Source organism: Carcharhinus amblyrhynchos, chromosome 3, assembly GCF_965287045.1.
Source record: "Carcharhinus amblyrhynchos chromosome 3, sCarAmb.v2.hapA, whole genome shotgun sequence".
Lineage (NCBI taxonomy): Eukaryota > Metazoa > Chordata > Chondrichthyes > Carcharhiniformes > Carcharhinidae > Carcharhinus > Carcharhinus amblyrhynchos.
In genome coordinates, this window is record NC_137326.1 from 127750842 (window position 1) to 127773100 (window position 22259).

The window sequence follows — 22259 nt, forward strand, 5'->3', positions numbered from 1 at the left end:
GAAGAAGTTCCTCCTCAACTCTGTTCTAAACCGCCCCCCCTTTATCTTGAGGCTGTGCCCCCTAGTCCTACTGTCTTTTTTGAGCAGGAAGAGTCTCTCCACCTCTATCCTATCCATCCCATTCAACATCTTATACGTCTCAATGAGATCTCCCCTCATTCTTCTAAACTCTAACGAGTACAAGCCTAGTTTATTCAGCCTCTCCTCATAGCTCAACCCCCTCAACTCCGGTATCAGCCTAGTAAACCTCCTCTGCACTCCCTCCAAGGCCAAAATATCTTTGCGCAGGTGCGGCGCCCAAAACTGCACACAGTACTCCAGCTGCGGCCTCACCAATGCCCTATACAGCTGCAGCAAGACCTCCCTACTTTTATATTCAATCCCCCTCGCTATGAAGGCCAGCATCCCATTCGCCTTCCTGACCACCTGCTGCACCTGCAAGCTGGGTTTTTGCGACTCATGCACAAGGACCCCGAGGTCCCTCTGCACTGTCGCCTGCTGCAGTTTTTCGCCACGTAAGTAATAATCCTTCTTACCATTCTTCCTACCAAAGTGGACCACCTCACACTTGCCAACATTAAATTCCATTTGCCATTTCCTGGCCCATTCGCCCAGCCTATCTAGATCCTTCTGCAGACTCTCCACACCCTCCGCACAATTTGCCGTTCCCCCAATCTTGGTGTCATCAGCAAATTTCAACACCCTACACTCGGTTCCCTCCTCCAGATCATCTATATAAATGGTAAAAAGCTGAGGCCCCAGCACCGACCCCTGGGGCACTCCACTAGTCACCATCCGCCAATCCGAATAGCACCCGTTGACCCCCACTCTCTGCCCCCTATTTGACAACCAATCCTCTATCCACGCTAACACCCTACCCCCAACTCCATGTCCCTCGACCTTCTGCAATAACCTCTTGTGAGGTACTTTGTCAAACGCCTTCTGAAAATCCAGAAAGACCACATCCACCGGCTCTCCTCTATCCACTGCCCTAGACACATCCTCATAGAACTCCAGTAAATTTGTCAGACACGACTTCCCTTTAATGAAACCGTGCTGCGTCTGCTCTATCAAGCAATTCCCTTCAAGATGCCTCGCAATTTCCTCCTTAATGACGGACTCTAACATTTTACCTACCACAGACGTTAAACTAACCGGCCTATAATTCCCCGCCTTTTGCCTGGCACCCTTCTTAAACAACGGCGTAACATTAGCCGCTTTCCAATCTTCCGGCACTTCCCCGGAATCCAGCGACGTCTGGAAAATAACCACCAAGGCATCCACTATCACCTCCGCCATTTCTTTCAGAACCCTCGGATGCATTCCATCCGGTCCTGGGGACTTGTCCACAATCAGCCCCTCCAGTCTGTCGAGCACCACCTCTCTACTAACAGTAATGTCATTAAGACCCTCCAGTCCTACCACCTTTCCATCGCTAACACCCGGCAAATTATTCACGTCCTCCTCCGTGAAGACAGAAACAAAAAAGTTATTCAAGACCTTAGCCATATCCCCACCCCCTACCACTAGGTCCCCTTTCTCATCCTCTAAAGGACCAACGTTCACCCTAGCCAGCCTCTTCCTTTTTATATATTTATAAAAACTCTTGCTATCCTTTTTTATATTAAACGCTAGCCCAGCTTCATAGTTTCTCCTACCCTTCTTTATCAACTTCTTTGTCAATCTTTGTTGACATTTAAACCTCTCCCAATCCTCTTCTCGCCCACTACTCTTAGCTACTCTAAATTCCTCCGCTTTTAATTTAACACTTTCCTTCACCTCCTTCGTTATCCACGGCTTATTACCTCTCCTCCTACAGTCCTTTTTGACCATCGGAATAAATTTCCGCTGAGCACCAAGAAAGATCTCCTTAAAGATCCTCCACTGCTCCTCAGCAGACCCTCCCTCCAACGCGCTCCCCCAGTCAACATTCGCCAATTCTTCTCTCATCCTACCATACTCCCCTCTATTCAAACAAAGTACGCGTGTCCGGGAACCCACTTTCTCCTCTTCCATCTGCACCAGAAACTCCACCATACAATGATCACTCTCCCCAAGAGGATCCTTCACCGCAAGGTCCCTAATTCTACCCGCCTCATTACATAGCACCAGATCCAAGATAGCTCGCTCCCTCGTCGGCTCCAACACACACTGTTCCAGGAAACTATCCCGGCAGCATTCCAAGAACTCCTCCTCGAGCCCACCGCGTCCAACATGGGTCGACCAATCAATATGCAGATTGAAATCCCCCATAACTACGGCCGTCCCATTCCTGCACGCCGCACTTATTTGCGCGTTAACAGCCCGCCCCACCTCCAGATCATTATTCGGGGGCCTATAGACGACACCCACCAGCGTCTTCCTCCCTTTGCTGTTCCTAATCTCCACCCACAACGATTCCACGTTCTGCTCCTTGGCTCCAATATCATCCCTTGCTACCACCATGATACTATCCTTAATCAGCAGAGCTACGCCCCCCCCTTTTCCCTCCTGCCTATCCTTCCTAAACACTTGATAGCCCTGTACATTCAGCTCCCAGTCCCTGTCACCTTGCAGCCATGTCTCTGTAATGGCCACCAGATCGTATCCATTTGTGTCGATCTGCGCCACCAGCTCATCCACTTTATTCCGAATGCTTCGTGCATTCAGATAAAGCGCTTTCATCCCAGCCTTCACCTGGACCCTATTTGCCGGAACGCCACCAACCATACTCACGCCCCCTACTCCCTCTATTATTGGGACATCCTCGGCCTCTACCCTTACCTGTACCCTATCCTTAACTTTAGACCTCGTAACGTCACCTACCCTCGCACCCTACCCCCCCCTAATTAGTTTAAAGCCCTGTCTACAGTCCTCTTTACTCGATTCGCCAGCACTCTGGTCCCAGCATGGTTCAGACCAACCCCATCCCGCCCGAACAGGTCCCACCTACCCCAGTACTGGTGCCAATGCCCCATAAATTCAAACCCATTCCTCCCACACCAATCCCTGAGCCACCCATTCATTTCCTTAATCCTATCAACCTTACGCCCGTCTGCACTCGGTTCAGGCAGTAGCCCCGAGATAACCACCTTGTCGGTTCTACTTTTTAATTCCATTCCCAGCTTTTCATACTGCCTCCCCAGATCCTCAGTTCACATTTTGCTTACGTCGCCGGCACCCACATGTACCACAACGACCGGATTCTCACCCTCCCACTCCAGGTTCCTCTGCAGCCCAGATGCGACATCCCAGACCCGAGCACCAGGCAAACAACACACCCTTCTGTGCACTTTGTCATTGCGACAAAGGACAGTGTCAATACCCTTCACCCCACTATCCCCAATCACTACTACGTTCCTTTTCCCCTTCTCTTTGCCTATGTCCTGCTGCATCACTGTTCTGTGTGCAGTTTGCTCACCAACCTCACCTGCCTCGTCCTCTTCCAGACTGGAAGCAAGAACCTCAAACCTGTTATGCAGATTAAGAGGCTGAGGCCTCCGCTCCTCACCCCCCTTCCTCCTCTCAGCAGCCCCCTCTTATTCCTGACCCTTAGAGTTAGCCAGTCTAGAGGGGGTGGATGTCACTTGCACCCCATTGACAATGGCACCCTCTCTCCCCCTGATGAGCCTCAGTGTCTGTAGCTCAGAGGCCAGCTCATCCACCTTGAGCTGGAGCTCTTCCAGCAACCTGCACTTACTACAGACATGGTCACTGGGATGGACCCTGGCGCCCACCAGTTCCCACATCATACAGAAACCACACATCACATGCCCCTCCATTATTCACTGTGGTAGTTTTGAAAAAAAAATTTTTTTTTTCCCTTGTTTTTTCAAACGAACTCACCTTTTTTCACTCAAGCCCTTTTTGATATTAAGCCCTAATAGCTCACTCTGCTTCCCTCTCACTCCACTGCCCGCTCCGACGCTGCCCGCTGTCTACACCAGGCCTCCTTTTAAACCTGGCGCTGATTTAAAGCTGTCTGGCCCACAACTCCCTGCTAACCACTCCCTCAGAATTCTTAAAGCAGTAAATACAATAAATAAATGCTTTAAACAGTTCTACAAAGAACAAAGTGCATTGGCCGTGCTAAATTCTCCCTCAGTGTACCCGAACAAGTGCTGTGATGTGGCGACCAGGGGATTTTCACAATAACTTCATTGCAGTGTTAATGTAAGCCTACTTGTGACTGATAAATAAATACTTGGTTAATTTGGATTTTGGCTTTTTGGATTTTGCATATTTGCCTCCGCAGTAACAGAAATCAAACTTCCAAATGATTTTTGTTTAAAAACCTTTCATGAGATGTGGGTGTTGGGCTGTGTTGTCCATGCCTAATTATCTTTGAAGTCAACATATCGGGGGCAGTTAAGACTCAGCCATATTTCATAGATGTTTTACAGTGTAGAAGGAGGCTATTTGGCCTATCGAGCTTACACTGGCATAATCCCACCCAGGCCCTATCCCCATAACCCCATTACCCTGGCTAGTCTCCCTAACACTTAGGGGCAATCCACCTAACCCACACATCTTAGCTCTGTGGGAGGAAACCAGAGCACCTGGAGGAAACCCATGCAGACACAAGGAGAACACGCGATTTCCACACAATGATCCAATGTGGGAATCGAACCCAGGTCCCTGGAGCTGTGAGGCAGCAGTGCTAACTACTGTGCCACTCTGCTGTGGATCTGGAGTCACATGTAGGCCAGACCAGAATCACAGAATACTACACTGCAGAAAAGGCCCTTCGGCCCATCGAGTCTACACGGATGCATGAAATGCCCTGAACTGCCCACCTAATCCCACTTGCCAGCACTTGGCCCATAGCCTTGAATGTTATGGCGTGCCAAGTATTCATTCAGGATAAGGGCAAAGGATGACAAATTTCCTCCCCTAAAGAGCATTAGTGAACCAAATGGGCGCTTCTGATGTGATGGTACTGTGCCTTTAGGAAATGTATTTTAATCATGTTTCTCTGCACGTTGTTTTTGCAGTCCTTGGCAATTTGTCAGCACCGTATTATCTGTAGCCAGTGTCCTTTATTGTTACTGAGGCAGAATAATTGATACCATGTTGATTTTAATCTGGATTAATGCAGTGTTCTGTGGTTTTAATGATCCATTAGGATTGCAGAGTGGAGCTTGACTGGGGGTGATTAACAGGGCGAGGGACAGACGAGCTTCACAGAAAAGCCCAGATTTTAATTTCATCTTTTCAGTAGTAGTTTGAAGTGAAGAGAAGCAACAGCACTTTTTCCCTCTCTTTGGAGTTAGAGTTTCTGTTCTCTGTGCAGTTGGTTTTAGAAGCTGCCCAAGATTAAGTTTACCTCTCTGACGTTTTGAAGATATCCTTCTCTGCAAACAGCTGGCCTGGATTTCTATAAAAAAAACCTAAAGATTCAACATCACGTGAGCATACTTCCTTTTTGTCTGAAGAAGGGTGTATGTCTGTGAGATGGCGTTTAACTTGGAACAACAGAGATAGCTAGCTGTTAGGAGTTATACTGTGTTTAAGTCTTGTAATTGGTAAAAGTTATGCTAATCCATTTTGTTATATTTTAACGGTATTCTTAAATAAAGTTTATTTGATGAAAGCTTCCTAGTGGATCGCTTGAATCATACCTGGAGCTTTGAGCTCCCCTAAATGCCAAAATCAAACGTAAAAGTTAGTGTCTAGGCTAACTTCATAAAACACCTGGGAGTTTCGGGCCTGGGTCTTAACAGCAAAAATCAATGATAGCTCCATTGGAGTCACCATCACTAGGTCTAGCTTTGAATTCTAGATTTCGATTAATTTGAATTCCACTTGCTGCCGGGGTGGGATTTGAACCCACATCCTAGAGCACAAATCTGGGCCTCTAGTACACTACCTCAATGATGTTACCATTATGTCACCATCTCCCTTTCAATACGATATTTGAAAGAGGCGATGAAGCCTGATCAAAATGCAAGTATTTCTTCATCATGTAAAAAGCAGTGTGGTTTTGTTCAAGAGGTTATAAAGGTTCAAACTTCAGAGATAATCTAAATTGACATTTGATTCCAATATTGAGGGTGTGTTGCACTATTGCAGGTGTTGTTTTTCAGATGAAATATTGAACTATGCATCTGGCACACTAATACAAAGATCCAATTTGAAATAACCTCAGGCAAGATTAGAATTAAGTGGCGGTTCTATTATTAAAGAGATCTGAGTAACATAATTGTCTCTGCAATGTTAAACTTTCTCGCTCTTTAAGTGAGGTTGGATAAGTGATGGTTCCACACTCCCGTGAACCAGCTGGATGTATCAAAGGTATGCAACACACAAATTGTCTCTGAAGGTAGACTAAACAATTTTGAGTTCAAAAGCATTTGGCTTCCCTCATTGAGGACTAGATTCCTTCCGAAAATAGTACGCTTCAAACTGTCAGTTTTCTTGTGTACTTTTTTTTATTTCCAGCACATTGTGCAGACCAATATGTGGCCAGAGTGGATGCCATCACCTGTTCACGTGAACCGAAAAAGACCCAATACTGTTTTTTTGGCAAAGAGCATGGAGTTCTCTCATTGTCTAGGCCAACATTCATCCCTCAATCGGTCATAAATCATCTGGTCATTCACTTCATTGCTGCCCCTATCACCACTATGGCAAATTGTCCAATGCTGTAACAGTCGCATCAAGAGTTTTTATTTTAAATCACTTTCTCAATCTTCTTGGCTTAATGACTCCTCGTCACTGACTCCCCAAACAAAGGAGACAGTCACCAGTAACTCCTATTCAAATGCTCCTCAATAATTTAACAAACAACTTATTCATTGGTGCTTCAGTGGAATTAACTCCAGTGCCTTAATTCTCCTCTCTGAATGATAGGTTCCCGTACCTGGCATCATCTCAGTGAATCTGGCATGTCCTCAAAAGCTTTAATATCTTTTTCCTGAGTTGCATGTTCAACACTTTACGCAGCATTTCCTCTGCAGTGTAGCCAGTGCACTAAAGTATTGGTATATTCATATGGTCTGCATTATTTCCAAACTCCCAGTGCTGCTGTGGAGTGGGCCTGGCTGGAACTGTGGTCGGTGCAGGCACAATGAGCCAAATTGCCTTCTTCTGCACTGCTGAGACTCTACGATTCTGTGGTACTGGAGACTTGCGCCAAAACTTGGAGAACTGTCCGTCAGACTGTTCGAGCAGCAGCCTGATATAGTCATATCCTGCCCGAGAGAATCATTCATTTTAGCTAATTCCCCAGTCTCCTCCCTCACTATCTTGGTGCGTCCTGTCCCACCAGCATGCATTACGGGTAGTGGCAGCGTAGGATTCAGTTAACAGTGCCTGGGGCCTGGAAGTCCTCAACATTGATTCTGGACCCCATAACGTCTCAAGGCATCAGGACAATCATGAGAAACCTTCCACTCATTACCACCTCCCTCAGTTGATGAATCAGCACCCACCACTTGAAAAAGGGACTGAGGGTATAGTAAAGGAACAAAGGTTCCTCAGGATGGGGAATTTCAGTGCCCAATGGCACCACTACTGACTGTAGCTGGACAAGCCCTGAAGGATAGAGTTGCCAGACTGAGCCTGCAGCAGGTGGTAGAGACTCAACATGACGGAAAAACCTATTTGACCTGGGGTCAGAGCCAGAGAAGAGGGGGGTGGGGAGCAGTATCGGAGGAACTGGAGCCAGGGAGAGAGGGTTGAACTGGAGCCAGAAGAGGTGTCAGACTGGTGCTGGAGTTGGGTTGAACGGGGGTGAGGGAGGGGGGGGTGGGTGCGGAGCCAGTGGGCGTAGTAGATGGAAGGGGGTTCTGAGCTGGATTAATAGTTCAGCGATAATACCACAAGGCCATCACCACCTCACTAACCAGAACTGACCTGTTTGATTCTGTAACCGTGTGGCTTAGACTTCAAAGCACTGGGCAGGAGGGGAGCTGCCTACACTGCTGCTATAGTTCTGAAAATCTCAGCCCAGTTTTGCAGCGTGGAGTGTAGAATGCTAATTAGTAAGGGCAGGCATTGAAGCTACAACATTATACTTACAGAATTTTACACAGTGGCTTGGGCCACAGTTAAATGTTGCCTCATTGAGCTGTCGGTTTTAATGAGTGCTCAGGAAATGACTTAAAATTCCGGTTAAATTTCAGCGGTGTGATTTAATGAATAAATTCGATGTAAGAATGGCATTTTGCAACTTCTTGCGGCAGCCACAGTTACACCACATAATGAGAAGTGACGTCTGAGTTCATTGGACACTTGTATTTTTCAAAGGGGAAACCCTAGTTCATGACCTGATGATAAGGCAGAGATGCTGCTTTTGAGCAAAAGTTGATCTAAGATAGTCTCGCACCTAAATCCCACTCAGCCATCATCCCTGTGCTCTTGTATTCACTCGTTCATGGGACGTGAACACCGTTGGTTGGGCTAGCATTTATTGTCCATCCTTGAGGACATTTGAGAGTCAACCACATTGCTGTGGCTCTGGAGTCACATTTGGCCAGTCTGGGGTAAGGATGGCAGATTTCCTTCCCTAAAGGACATTAGTGAACCAGATGGGTTTTGACGGAATAGAGGCCAAACACGAGAAACTGGGACTAGCTTAGTGGTTTAAGAAAAAGGGGTGGCATGGACAAGTTAGGCCGAAGGGCCTGTTTCCATGCTGTTAACCCCCATGACTCTATAACAATCATGAATGGTTTCTTGGTCATCATTAGACTTTTAATTCCAGATTGTTATTGAATTCAAATTCCACTATCTGCCGTGGTGGGATTCGAACCTGGACCCACAGAGCATTATCCTGGGTCTCTGGATTACTAGTCCAGTGACAATACCATGACAGCACAGCTTCCCCTAAATTGGCTCCAGCTCCGGCAATGCCTCAGTTTTTAAAATTTTCAACCCTCCCACAGCCTGGTCCTTACCAAACCCAATAAATCTCCTCCAGCTTGCCAGTCCCCCTGAGATATCTGTGCTCTTTAATCCAGGCCTTTCACAAATCCCCAGGGCTGTATTTCCTGGCCGTTCCCGCCAGCCGGATCTTCTAGTCCTGCCGCTGGCAAACCCCACCCCACCGTCCCCTGCGGCGTGGCTGGTGCACAACACCAAACGCTGTTGACAGCGGCAACACCGAAATCCCACTGCCAGCTAATGGAACACCACCTCCACAGCTGCAAAATATGCCATTGAGTGGTGTATATGCTTGAGTTTGTGTGTTTGAGTGTGTGTGTGTATGTATGGAGGGGGGGGGGTACAGAACATCCCACCCCTTTTAATCTCACAACCATTCGTGGCTATGCCTAGGTTCTAAGCTCTAGAATTCCTTCCCTAAATTTCTTCACCTCTCTTCATCCCTCTTTTCCTTTGAAATGTGCTTTAAAACCCACCCTCTTTGGCCAAGATCAACTTTCTCCAGCACATTCAATGTTCAAGCACAAGTATGATGCCCTGATATGTCAGATCTGGGGACATTTAACCACATTAAAGATATTAGAAATTAGTTGTTGGGTTTTTATACATTTGACACCTTTGTTTGTTGCAAACTTAATTCCAGTTCCTTACTGTTGAACTCTGAATTTATCTGATAAGTGTTCCCCTTTCCAGTAAAACTTCTTGAATTCAAGTTGTAATGAAACATTTCAGAACAAAGGACAAAGAAAAGTACAGCACAGGGCCAAGCCCGTCGGCCCTCCAAGGCTGTACCGATCATGATGCCCTTATGAAACTAAAAAAACTTTCTGCCCTTACTCGCACTGTATCCCGTTATTCCTTCGCTATTCATATCCCCATCAGATGTCTCTTTTAAATGTTGCTAATGTACCTGCTTCCACCACCTCCTGTGGCAGCACGTTCCAGGCACCCACCGCTCTCTGTGTGAAGGATGTCCCCCACGCATCTCCCTTAAACTTTCCCCCTCTCACCTTGAACCTGTGCCCCCTTGTAATTGACTCTTCCACCCTGGGGAGAAAACCTCTGACTATCCACCCTGTCGATGCCTCTCGTAATTTTGTAGGCCTCTATCGGGTCTCCCCCAACCTCCACCTTTCCAATGAAAACAATCCTAGTTTGTTCAACCTCTCCTCATAGCCAACACCCTTGAGACCAGGCAACAGCCTGGCAAACTGTCTTTGCGCTCTCGCTAAAACTTCCATCTCCTTCTGGGGTTAAGGGTTATGGGGAGAAAGCGGGAAAATGGAACTGGTCCACTTCAGATCAGCCATGATCTTATTGAATGGCGGGGCAGGCTCGAAGGGCTAGATGGCCTACTCCTGCTCCTATTTCTTATGTTCTTATGTCCTGGTAGTGTGGTGACCAGAACTGCACGCAAATGCGGCCTAACCGAGGTTTTATCTAGCTGCAACATGATTTCCCAACTCTTGTACTCAATGCCCCGACTGATGAAGGTAAGTCTGCTCATTTACTGAGCTGGAGGGATTCCCTTTGTGGCCAGCAGGCATCATACTTGTGGTCGAACACTGAATGTGCTGGAGCAGTTGTCAAAGTTGATGTTGGCACGCTTGAGTGATAGAACAGATGATAATCTGACTAGCCAGGATGTGCATAGTTTGTACAAAATGGGTGGACTGTTTTGTGATGTTGTGATGGCAACAGCGTATTTCCTCTTCTCATTGTTCACACTATCATTGGCGCAACGATTACAATCCATCGTGCCCTTGTGCACCCACCTAGGGTTGCCAACTTTGTTTGAACATGGTGTTGAATGTCCCACTTATCTGACCTCCCACCCGTTCAAGCAGTCGTTTCTCCACTCCTTTCCAATACTTCTAAAATGTTCGACATTTTGGACTTCAACCTGGTGTTGTGAGACTTCTTACTGTGCTTACCCCAGTCCAACACCTGCATCTCCACATCAAGGCAAATACTGACCAAGTCCCCATGGCTGAACTCCCCTACAGTTCAAAATAATACCTTTTGTTTTTTAATTTATTAGTGTCACGAGTAGGCTTACATTAACACTGCAGTGAAGTTACTGTGAAAGTCCCCTAGTTACTGCACTCTTTGGGTACACTGAGGGAGAATTTAGCATGGCCAATGCATCTAACCAACGTATCTTTTGGACTGTGGGAGGAAACAGGAGCACCCAGAGGAAACCCATGCAGACACGAGGAGAACATGCAGACTCCACACAGACAGTTACCCAAGCCCGGGAATCGAACCAGGGTCTGTAACGCTGTGAGGCCATGATGTGGATATGCTGGCGTTGGACTGGGGTAAACACAGTAAAAAGTCTGACAACACCAGGTTTAAGTCCAACCGATTTATTTGATAGTGAACTCACTAGCTTTCGAGGTTACCCCCCTCGTCACTGTGCTGCCCACATGTGATCCATGGGATCTTCTACATTCACCTAAGAAGGCAGAAAGAGAACCTCTGACTGTGCAGCACTCCCCTCAGCAGTTTGAAGACTCAGGGATTTTCACAGTAACTTCATTGCAGTGTTAATGTAAGTGTATTTGTGACACTAACAAATAAATAAATAAGTCTCTCGTAGGACTTGAGTAGGACATGAAGCTGCTATAAATGGCTTTGGATTAGGGGCTGGAACACGTCACCCTTTGACTCAGAAAATGCCAGCAACTAATCCATATTATTATAATATCAGTTTTTACTCAGTATCATAAATGTGATAACTGAGGGCATTTATTATTGCACTGGATGTCTAAAACCCAGGAAGGGACCGCTCATCTCAATCTTTAAAATCATTCCAAAGGAGCACAGCCTGACAGTCTAGGATATCATGCGATTTGAGTACAAGTCCTTTTGTAGTAAAGGAGATCATAATTGGATCGAGTTACATGGATTCCTTTCAATGTTGAATATTTGGGGGGGGTAAGAATGGAATGAGGGTTGTCGCTGGAAGCTGCCATAAATATTTCTTCCCAAGTGAAATCTGTACACACACACAGGTTCGAAAGCTGCTGTGTCACAGAGTCATAGACAACCTTGCCATACATGGTGTGGATCAGATGAAAGCAAAATAACTTTCAGTGGAGGAATTTGAGGCCAAGTGTCTCAGGTTAAGTATTTTAGCATGATCTGCACTTTAAAAATACAAGAAGTGAAATTCCTTCTACATTTCATGAGGTGAAAAATAGAACTATCTTGCTGGTTCTATGAGCTGCAAGTCTAGAGGGTTAAAGTTAAGAGTATATTTATTAGTGTCACATGTCGGCTTACATTAACACTGCAATGAAGTTACTGTGAAAATCGCCTTGTCGCCAAACTCCGGTGCCTGTTGGAGTACGCTAAGGAAGAATTTAGCATGGCCAATGCACCTAACCAGCACATTCGGACTATGGGAGGAAACCATAGCACCCGGAGGAAACCCATGCAGACATGGGGAGAACGTGCAAACTCCACACAGACAACTCCTGGGTTCGAGTCCTGGCTTTGGGCCACTGTCTGTGTCTGCACATTCTCCTTTGTCAGCGTGTGTTTGCTCTGGGTGCTCCGGTTTCCTCACACAGTCCAGAGATGGGAGGGTTAGGCCATGCTAGATTGCCCCTTGGTGTCCCAGGATGTGTAGATTAGAGGAATTAGCGGATTGTGGGGATCGGGCCTGAGTGGAATTGTTGTCAGTGCAGACCCGATGGGCCGAATGGCACAGGGATTCTTTGAACAGTAACACAAGCCAGGAATCGAACCCTAGAAACTATAAAAGTCGTGAATGTAGCCCAATCCATCACGCAAACCAGCCTCCCATCCATTGACTTTGTCTACACTTCCCAGTGCCTCGGCAAAGCAACCAGCATAATTAAGGATCCCATGCTCCCCGGGACATTCTCTCTTCCACCTTCTTCCAAAAGTCTGACCAAAGTCTGAGGTCACGTATCAACCGACTCAAGAACAGCCTCTTCCCTGCTGCTGTCAGACTTTTGAATGGACTTACCTTGCATTAAGTTGATCTTTCTCTACACCCTAGCTATGACTGTAACACTACATTGTGCACTCTCTCGTTTCTTTCCCTATGAATGGTATGTTTTGACTGTATAATGCGCAAGAAACAATACTTTTCACTAATACATCCAGTGACAATAATAAATCAAATCAAATCAGGTCTCTGGCTCTGTGAGACAGCAGTGCTAACCACTGTGCTGTGGGTATACAGACTCATTCAGCTCAATCAGATGGGAACTGGGCCATTTTAATCTTCAGCTCAGTCGGACTATCAGCATTCTGGTGATCAGTGTAATATTGAGGAGTCTTTAATGAATGCAAGCAAGCTATCAGCAAAATGCATTTTGCGATTTTAAGAGTTGCTTTAGCTTTTTACCATGAGGCTTCCTGTCATCCCTCTCGATCAGCTTTCAGCAGATCCTACACAGGAAGATTTTTAATGTTGGATTTAGCATCTTGTTTTGCTGCTTGCGGCTTTAATGTTGAGAGCTGAGTTCGTCGCTTCGACAGCTGAGGATCTAATTGTAACACTTAACTTGATACTAATGATTGGCGAACACCTCAATTTAAAATCCTCCCCTGGCTTTGCCTCCTCTTTATCCCCTTCATCATGATGTCCTTCAGCCCCAGAACCCTCCCAGATATCTCTGCTAACCTTAGCTCTTGATTTTCATTGCTCCATCATTGGTGGTAGTGCCTGGAGCCCAAACTCTGGAATTCCCTCTCTACTAACCCCCCACTTAAAAACCTAACTCTTGGTCAAAATCTATGGTCACCTGTCCTGCCACCATGTGGTTCTACATCACCATTTTATTTGCACTGCTGCATTTCAGCACCAAGAACCTGAGTTCAATTCTGACCTGTCAGTGTGGAGTTAGCACGTTCTCCCCGTGACTGCATGGATTTCATTTAGGCTTTCCGGTTTCCTCAAGCACTCCAAAGGTTAGGTGGTTTGGCCATGCTAAATTTCCCCTTAAGGTCAGAGGGATTAGTGGGGTAAATACTTCCAAAAGTTTATTTATTTGTAGAACCTTACAGTGCAGAAACAGGCCCTACAGCCCATTAAGTCTGCACTGGCCACAATCCCACCCAGGCCCTACCCCCATATCCCTACACATTTACCCACTAATCCCTCTAACCTACACATCCCAGGACACCAAGGGGCAATTTTAGCATGGCCAATCAACCTATCCCGCACATCTTTGGACTGTGGGAGGAAACCCATGCAGACACAAGGAGAATACGTGGAGAAAAACTGCAGCAGGCGACGGTGCAGAGGGACCTCGGGGTCCTTGTGCATGAGTCGCAAAAACCCAGCCTGCAGGTGCAGCAGGTGGTCAGGAAGGCGAATGGGATGCTGGCCTTCATAGCGAGGGGGATTGAATATAAAAGTAGGGAGGTCTTGCTGCAGCTGTAAAGGGCATTGGTGAGGCCGCAGCTGGAGTACTGAGTGCAGTTTTGGGCGCCGCACCTGCGCAAAGATATTTTGGCCTTGGAGGGAGTGCAGAGGAGGTTTACTAGGCTGATACCGGAGTTGAGGGGGTTGAGCTATGAGGAGAGGCTGAATAAACTAGGCTTGTACTCGTTAGAGTTTAGAAGAATGAGGGGAGATCTCATTGAGACGTATAAGATGATGAATGGGATGGATAGGATAGAGGTGGAGAGACTCTTCCCGCTCAAAAAAGACAGTAGGACTAGGGGGCACAGCCTCAAGATAAAGGGGGGGGGCGGTTTAGAACGGAGTTGAGGAGGAACTTCTTCACTCAAAGGGTGGTGAATCTCTGGAATTCTCTGCCCGTTGAAGTGGTGGAGGCTGCCTCGCTAAATATTTTTAAGAAGCGGGTTGATGGGTTTTTGATAAGAGAGGGGATTAAGGGTTATGGGGAGAGGGCGGGAAAGTGGAACTGAGCCACGACAGATCAGCCATGATCTTATTGAATGGCGGGGCAGGCTCGAAGGGCTAGATGGCCTACTCCTGCTCCTATTTCTTATGTTCTTATGAATGTGCAAACTCAACACAGACAGTAACCCGAGCTGGGAATCGAACCCAGGTCCCTAGCACTGTGAAGCAGCAGTGCTAACCACTGTGCTACCGTGCTGCCCTACAAGCAGTTATGGGGATAAGGCCTGAGTGAAATTGTTGTCAATGCAGGCTCGATGGGCTTCTATCTGCACTATCGGGATTCTATAATTCTGTGAAGTGGATTTGGTTGTCTTAACATTTTGAAGATGCTCAAAGTGCAAGCTGTTGTTAAAAAAAAGACAAAATGGCATCTTAATATTTTGAAGTTCTTGTTTCAATTTAGGAGGGGACCAGGGTTTATTAAACAGCTTCTTCAGCAACTGGGCCACAGCGGACATCAATAAACATCTGCCTTTCATTTACAATCTGAGCAGCGTGGCCATCTATTCCTACCTTCCTGCTTTCAAACAGTAAGTATGTACGGGATCATTTTCTCTAAGTGTCACCTAGATTTAATTGTAAAATCAAATTGTAAATCGAAAGGTAAGAAGCAGGAGGCACAACCCTTTCAGAGCAACAGGGGGAGGGTGGGGTAGTGGGACAAGTGGCATTGTTCCGTGTCGCAGAAAGGATTACTCCTCTCGGTGTGAGGACAGCCAGTGAGTACTGATTCATGGAACCCTTCCCCTTATGATAATCGACACAATCTAGTCCATTTAGACTCCTAAAAGGAACAGGACTAAAGAACGTAAGACCTGTTGTAGACCATACAGCCTGCTCCACCATTTAATACAACCTTGGCTGACTGTGGGCCGGTTACCAAGGCATCAGGATAGATGATTAGCGTCCAAGGGTATTAAAGAAAGTGAGGGTGGAAATTGCAGGGGCGCTGGCCCATAATCTCCCAGTCTTCCCGAAACACAGGAAAGGTTCAGAGGACTGGAGAATTGTACATAGGGAGGCACAGTGGCACAATGATTAGCATTGTTGCTTCACAGCACCGGAAACCTGGGTTCGATCCCGGCTTGGGTCACTTTCTGGGTGGATTTTGCACATCCTCCCCATATCTGCGAGGGTTTCCTCTGGGTTGCTATGGTTTCCTTTGTACAGTCCAAAGATGTGCAGGTTAGGTTGATTGGCCACGCTAAATTGCCCCTTAGTGTCAGGGGGATTAGCTGGGTAAGTTAGCAGGCCTGAGTGAGATTATTGTTAGTGCAGGCTCGATGGGCCAAATGGCCTCTTCCTGCATTGTGGGGATTCTTTGATTCTATGAAATATTGTTCTCCCAGTCTTCCCGAAACACAGGAAAGATTCCAGAGGACTGGAGAATTGTAAATAGGGAGGCACGGTGGCACAGTGATCAGCAATGTTGTTTCAAAGCACTGGGTTCAAGTCTGGCTTGGGTCACTTTCTGTGTGATTTTGCATGTTCTCCCCGTGTCTGCGAGGGTTTCCTCCTGATACGATAAGATATGATATTGTCATTTGTGGTCAGACTTCCACCATTTCTCCTCAATATTATAAACTGCACTAAGTCAGGCACATTAAAGCATTATTTTACATTAACATACAGCCCAGTCATCTAGCTTAGCATTTCCTAATGCTATAGTTTCCTCGTACAGTCCAAAGATGCGCAGGTTAGGTTGGTTGGCCATGCTAAATTGCCCCTTAGTGTCAGAGGGATTAGCAGGGTAAATTAGCAGGCCTGAGTGAGATTATTGTTAGCACAGGCTTGATGGGCCAAATGGCCTCCTTTTGCACCGTAGGGATTCTTTGATTCTATGAAATATTGCGCTGTTAATTCAAACAGGTTGTAAGGCTAAGTCTAGCAATTACAGACCGGTGGGGAACTTTCTAGGAACAATTCAGAATAGTAGTCACGTGGAAAAATATGGGTTGATTAGAAAGGGGCAGCATGGATTTCTATCAGGGAAATGGGAATTAACATGATGGAGTTTTTTGAAAAGGTAACAGAAGGGGTTGATAAGGGTAATGCTTTTGATGCAATGTGCATTGGCGTTCGATACAGTGCCACACAACAGACTTGTAAGAAATGTTATAGCTCAAGGAATAAAAGGGACAGTAGGAATGTGGATTAGCTGAATAATACAAAGCACAGTGGGACTGATCCGATGTGCCAACTGGCCTTATTCTGCCTTGCAGAATTTCTGTCATTCTATGAGAGAATGATGATTAGCAGATATTTTCAGGCTGGAGGAAGGTTTGGAGTGGACTTAGAATCAGAATTATAGGATCTCTACAGTGCACAGTGAGGCCATTCAGCCCATCGAGTCTGCACCGACCACGATCCCATCCCCATAACGCCATGCATCTACCCCGATTGTCTCTCTGATGCTAAGGGGAAATCCAGCATGGCTAGTCCACCTGACCGCACATCTTTGGACTGTGGGATAAAACCGGAGCACCTGGAGGAAACCCATGCAGACACAAGGAGAACATGCAAACTTCACACAGACAGTGACTCAAGCTGGGAATGGAACCCGGGTCCCTGGTGCTGTGAGGATCCTTGCTTTTCTTGATATTTACTAATGATCCAGATCTTGGTGTGCAGGGGGCAATTTTAACCTTTGTGGATGATACAAAACTTGTGAGTATTATAAACAGTGAGGAAGACAGGCTAAATTTCAAAAAGGCATGGATAAGTTGGTGGAATGGGCAGATAGAAGGCAGGTGAAGTTCAATATGGAGAAGTGTGAAGTGATGCATTTTGGTAGGAAGAACATTAGCAAAACTCTAAAATAAGGAGTACATATTTTAAGGTGGTGCAGAGACAGAGGGACCCTGCATGTGTGTATATGTGCATCAATCATTGAAAGATAGATGGATAGATGGAAAAAGCATTTAATAAAGTATACTGGACTTTATTAATAGACCTCAGCTGGAATATCGTGTACAGTTCTGGGTGCCACACTATAGGAAGGAAGTAAATGCATTGGAGAGAGTGCGGAACAGGTTTACAGGGATGAAAAACTTCAATAATGAGGATAGATTGGAGAGGTTGTGACTGTCCTCCTTGGAGACAAGAAGCTGAGAGGAGATTTAATAGACACATTCAAAATCATGAAGGGTCGGGATAGTGTAAATGGAGAGAAATTGTTCCCACTTGTAAAGATGTTGAAGAGGGCAAAGATTTAAAGTGATTTGCCAAAAAACAGAGAAACCTTTCAAGAACTCAAAAGTTTCAATCAAGACATGCAAGAGGGGATTGGATGATCATTTAAATTGAGACGATGTTCAGTGATACAGGGAAAAGACAGTCATAATGCTCGTGTGGTGAGCTGGTTGCGGGCATGATGGGCAGTATGGTCTCCTGTGCTGTAGTTCTGTCAACTTCACATTCCTACCTGCTTCCCATATTCTCTTTTTTCCCGAGTGGTTACTAAGCTGTCTATCCCTGCCTTAAATGTATTCAAAAGTGGATGATCTACAATCCCCTGGGATACAGAATTCCAAAAATCATAACCCTTTGAGTGAAGAACTTTCTGCTCAGCTCAGTCCTAAATGATTGTCTCTTTATCCTAAAACTGTGTCCCCCTGTATGTTCGACTCTTCAGCCAGGGGTCAGCAGTTGTAACTGACAGAGGTTTAAAAATTGGACATTTGCATTCATATGCTGCCTTTCAGGATCTTGGGACTTGATCCCTGAATCTTCAGTAAAACCACAGACATTATAGTAGTGAAGGAGGCAGACTGAATTACACTCCATTGAAACAGAGAGATGGTTTCCACTGGTGGGTGAAATTAAATCTAGGGGACATGGTGGCACAGTGGCTAGCACTGCTGGCTCACAGTGCCAGGGAACCAGGTTCAATTCCTGGCTTGGATCACTGTCTGTGTGGAGTTTGCACATTCTCCCCATGTCTGCGTGGGTTTCCTCCCACATTCTGAAAGTTGTGCTGGTTAGGTGCATTGACCCAAACAGGCACTGGAACGTGGCGACTAGGGAAATTTCACAGTAACTTCATTAACTTAATGTAAGCTTGCTTGTGACTAACAAATAAACTTTACCTTTATGGCCTCAAAATAAAGGGGAGCAGATTTAGGACTGAGTTGAGGAGAAACTTCTTCACCCAAAGGATTGTGAATCTGTGGAATTGTCTGCCCAGTGAAGCAGTTGAGGCTACCTCATTGAATGTTTTTTAAGGCAAGGATAAATAAATTTTTGATCAGTAAAGGAATTAAGGGTTATGGTAAGCGGGCGGGTAAGTGAAGATGAGCCCACGAAAAGTTCAGCCATGATCTTATTGAATGGCGGAGCAGGCTCGAGGGTCCAGGTGACCTACTCCTGCTCCTAGTTCATATGTTCTTACTATTTGTCCGTTCAGCGCAACTAACTCACCATGACATTGTGATTGAAGTCAGTCTAGCATTATTGATGTCTTTTGTTATTTGTTCTGGAAAATGACAAAACGATTGCACGAATTGCTTTATTTTGGAATGTGGAATTTGTCAGCTGAATGCAGATTGTTGGAGGTCAGTGAGACACCAGGTTTGTAATCAGGTTGCATGCTTTGATAGTTCATTGGGTTCCAATCATGGCAGATTTACAAGTAAGTGATTTGAAAATGGAAAGGAAGAATTTAAGACAGTTAAACATAGTTGTATTATCTGTAAATGGCTAGGAACTAATCTCTTATGTCTAAGTGTTCCGGGGGCCACATTTCATGGCTGCACTAGAGAGCGGTGTGTTGTGTACAGAATTGGTTGAGTCTGGCCCTTCAAGTTTACCAGACAGCATGACAAAATTCAACATTTCCAAGCTCAAAATGTGATTGTTAAGCATATTTATTCATGTCACAAGTAGGCTTACATTAACACTGCAATGAAGTTACGGTGAAAATCCCATAGTCGCCACACTCCGGCGCCTATTCGGGTACACTGAGGGAGAATTTAGCACGGCCAATGCACCCTAACCAGCTCGTCTTTCGGACTGTGGGAGGAAACAGCAGCACCTGGAGGAAACCCACGCAGACACGGGGAGAAAGTGCAGACTCCACACAGACAGTCACCCAAGTTGGAAATCGAACCGGGGTCCCTGGCGCTGTGAGGCAGCAGTGCTCACCACTGTGCCACCATGCCAATCCAACATCTGGGAACCAAACGACAATAAGAATACACAGCAGGGACAGAAAATGGCACGACAAGGTGGCACCCACTTCTAGTGCAGTGCAATGAAAATTAATTTGCTGATATTATTATTCAGATATGGCAGTGCTGTTCCTGTGAAAGAAATGATTAGGGTGGAAAATCCGCAAAGCCAGTGTGGGATCACTGACTGATGACGTGCGTTTGTTGACGCACGGTCCTGTGTATTTGGAGCCTGCCAGTGGTAAACGTATTGTTGCCTTTTGAGCCCCAGGTTTGAGGTCTTTTCTGGATGGTAATGTATGAGTCTAATTGAAAATCTCACTCTGTATCAGTGTGATCCAGTGCTGCAGCTGAAGGGAACAGCTGCCAGCTACCTGCTGAGATAACAGGATTAAAAATAGAAGGCTTGTTTAAAGATCAAAGTATGAATGAATCCCCCTCCCCTTCCCGCCACCTTATAAAACTGAACAAAGGCTTCTCGTCAACTGGCCTGGTGGAACCGACCACAATATCACTGTGCTGTTGTGCGGAGATTTTCTCCCACTCACACTCCAATGTCAAACAGGAACGGTACACCTGAGGTGCAATGGTCCGAGTGCTCACACTTCCTGCCTCAGGCCATTAGAACCGTAGAGAATCATAGAATCCTACAGTGCAGATGGAGGCCATTTGGCCCATTGTATCTGCACTGACCATGATCCCATCCAGGCCCTAGTCCCCCCTGACACGAAGGGGCAATTTAGCATAGACAATCCACCTAACCCCCACATCTTTGAACTGTGGGAGGAAACCGGAGCACCCAGAGGAAACCCACGCAGACACGGGGAGAATGTGCAAGCTCCACACACACAGGCAGTGACCCAAGCTGGGAATTGAACCCGGATCCCCGGTGCTGTGAGGCAGCAGCGCTAACCACTGTACCACCGTGGCCCGGCACAGGCCTATCACATGGCAAGAAACAGAAACACAGTTCAAGGCTTCCACCCTGCAATGAGAGAACTGCAAAGTGAAAGCCCAAAGATCCAACAACGAAACTGAAAAATAATGGTCTTCACTGACCTAGCGGGAAATTTAAAACAGAAAATGGTGGAAATACAGAGCGGGCGGGATCTTACCAATTCACCAGGCCAGCTGATCGACGTGGAAAGCTTGGGCACAAGGCCAGTAATGAGCCTGAACTCAATAGTCCGGACTCGCTTAACTTAACTCCCTCTCCGGTCGAGGTCACCAGCGAGAATCACAGGTGATTTCCACCAACAGAATCATAGAATAGAATCCCTACAGTACAGAAGGAGGCCATTCGGCCCAACAAGTCTGCACCGACCACAATCCCACCCAGGCCCTACCCCCATATCCCTACATATTTACCCACTAATCCCTCTAACCTACGCATCTCAGGACACTAAGGGGCAATTTTAGCATGGCCAATCAACCTAACCCAGACATCTTTGGACCGTGGGAGGAAACCAGAGCACCTGGAGGAAACCCACGGGGAGAATGTGCAAACTCCACACAGACAGTAACGCAAGCCGGGAATCGAACTCAGGTCCCTGGAGCTGTGAAGCAGCAGTGCTAACCACTGTGCTACCATGCCACCTAGAAACCAGATGTGATAGCCTCGCCGGTGAGTCCAGAGGCCTCTGAAGCACAGAGCGCCGTAAATTGCCATGACTTATCTCGTTGAAGAAGTATATGAGAAAACGGGAGGTTTCCGTGCCCGTTTTACGCTTTGAATTTGTTTGAGAAAAGTCCGCCCAACTTTCATCCGAAGGTCAGTGACCTGAAGTTTATCTTTAGCCTGAGTTTTTATGCAGTTGGCTCTCTCTGTCAAAACGGCTGTGGACTCCCCAATTTATAAGTGTAACCCCCCACCCCCCGGCACCTGCCATTTTCACAGGGTTGTTGAATGGGGTCGGGTTGTAAATAGCACATCTTAGTTCACTGGGGCAAGCAACTGCACATGTTAAAATGCCAGTGCCATCAGGCTAATCTGACTTTGTCTGGTAGGATATCCAAAACAGAACTTGTGCATGAGTTTTTGGAATGATAGGTACTCTTATGGACATGATTCCATCGAATCCCCACAGTGCAGAAGATCTGTCGAGCCAGTACCAACCACAATTCCATCCAGGCCTTATTCCCATAACCCTCCTTTATCCTGCTAACCCACTCGCACTAAGGGTTAATTTAGCATGGCCAATCAACCTAACCCGCACATCTTTGGAGAGGAAACCAGAGCAACCGAGGGAACCCCACGCAGATACAGGGAGAACGTGCAGGCTCTGCATAGACAGTGACCCGAGGCTGGAATTGAT

The 22259-nt window shown here is 46.4% G+C and overlaps 1 protein-coding gene across 3 annotated transcripts in view; it reads left to right on the top strand.

Moving 5' to 3' along the window:
• The window catches only part of gyg1a (glycogenin 1a), a 90378-nt gene that overhangs the window by 61256 nt on the left and 6863 nt on the right, over window positions 1–22259 (top strand). For all 3 annotated transcript variants that reach the window (XM_080185975.1, XM_080185973.1, XM_080185974.1), the window contains exon 5: window positions 15180–15306. In XM_080185975.1, the coding sequence (XP_080042101.1) occupies window positions 15180–15306 (127 nt within the window). The remainder of the gene's footprint in view (window positions 1–15179; window positions 15307–22259) is intronic.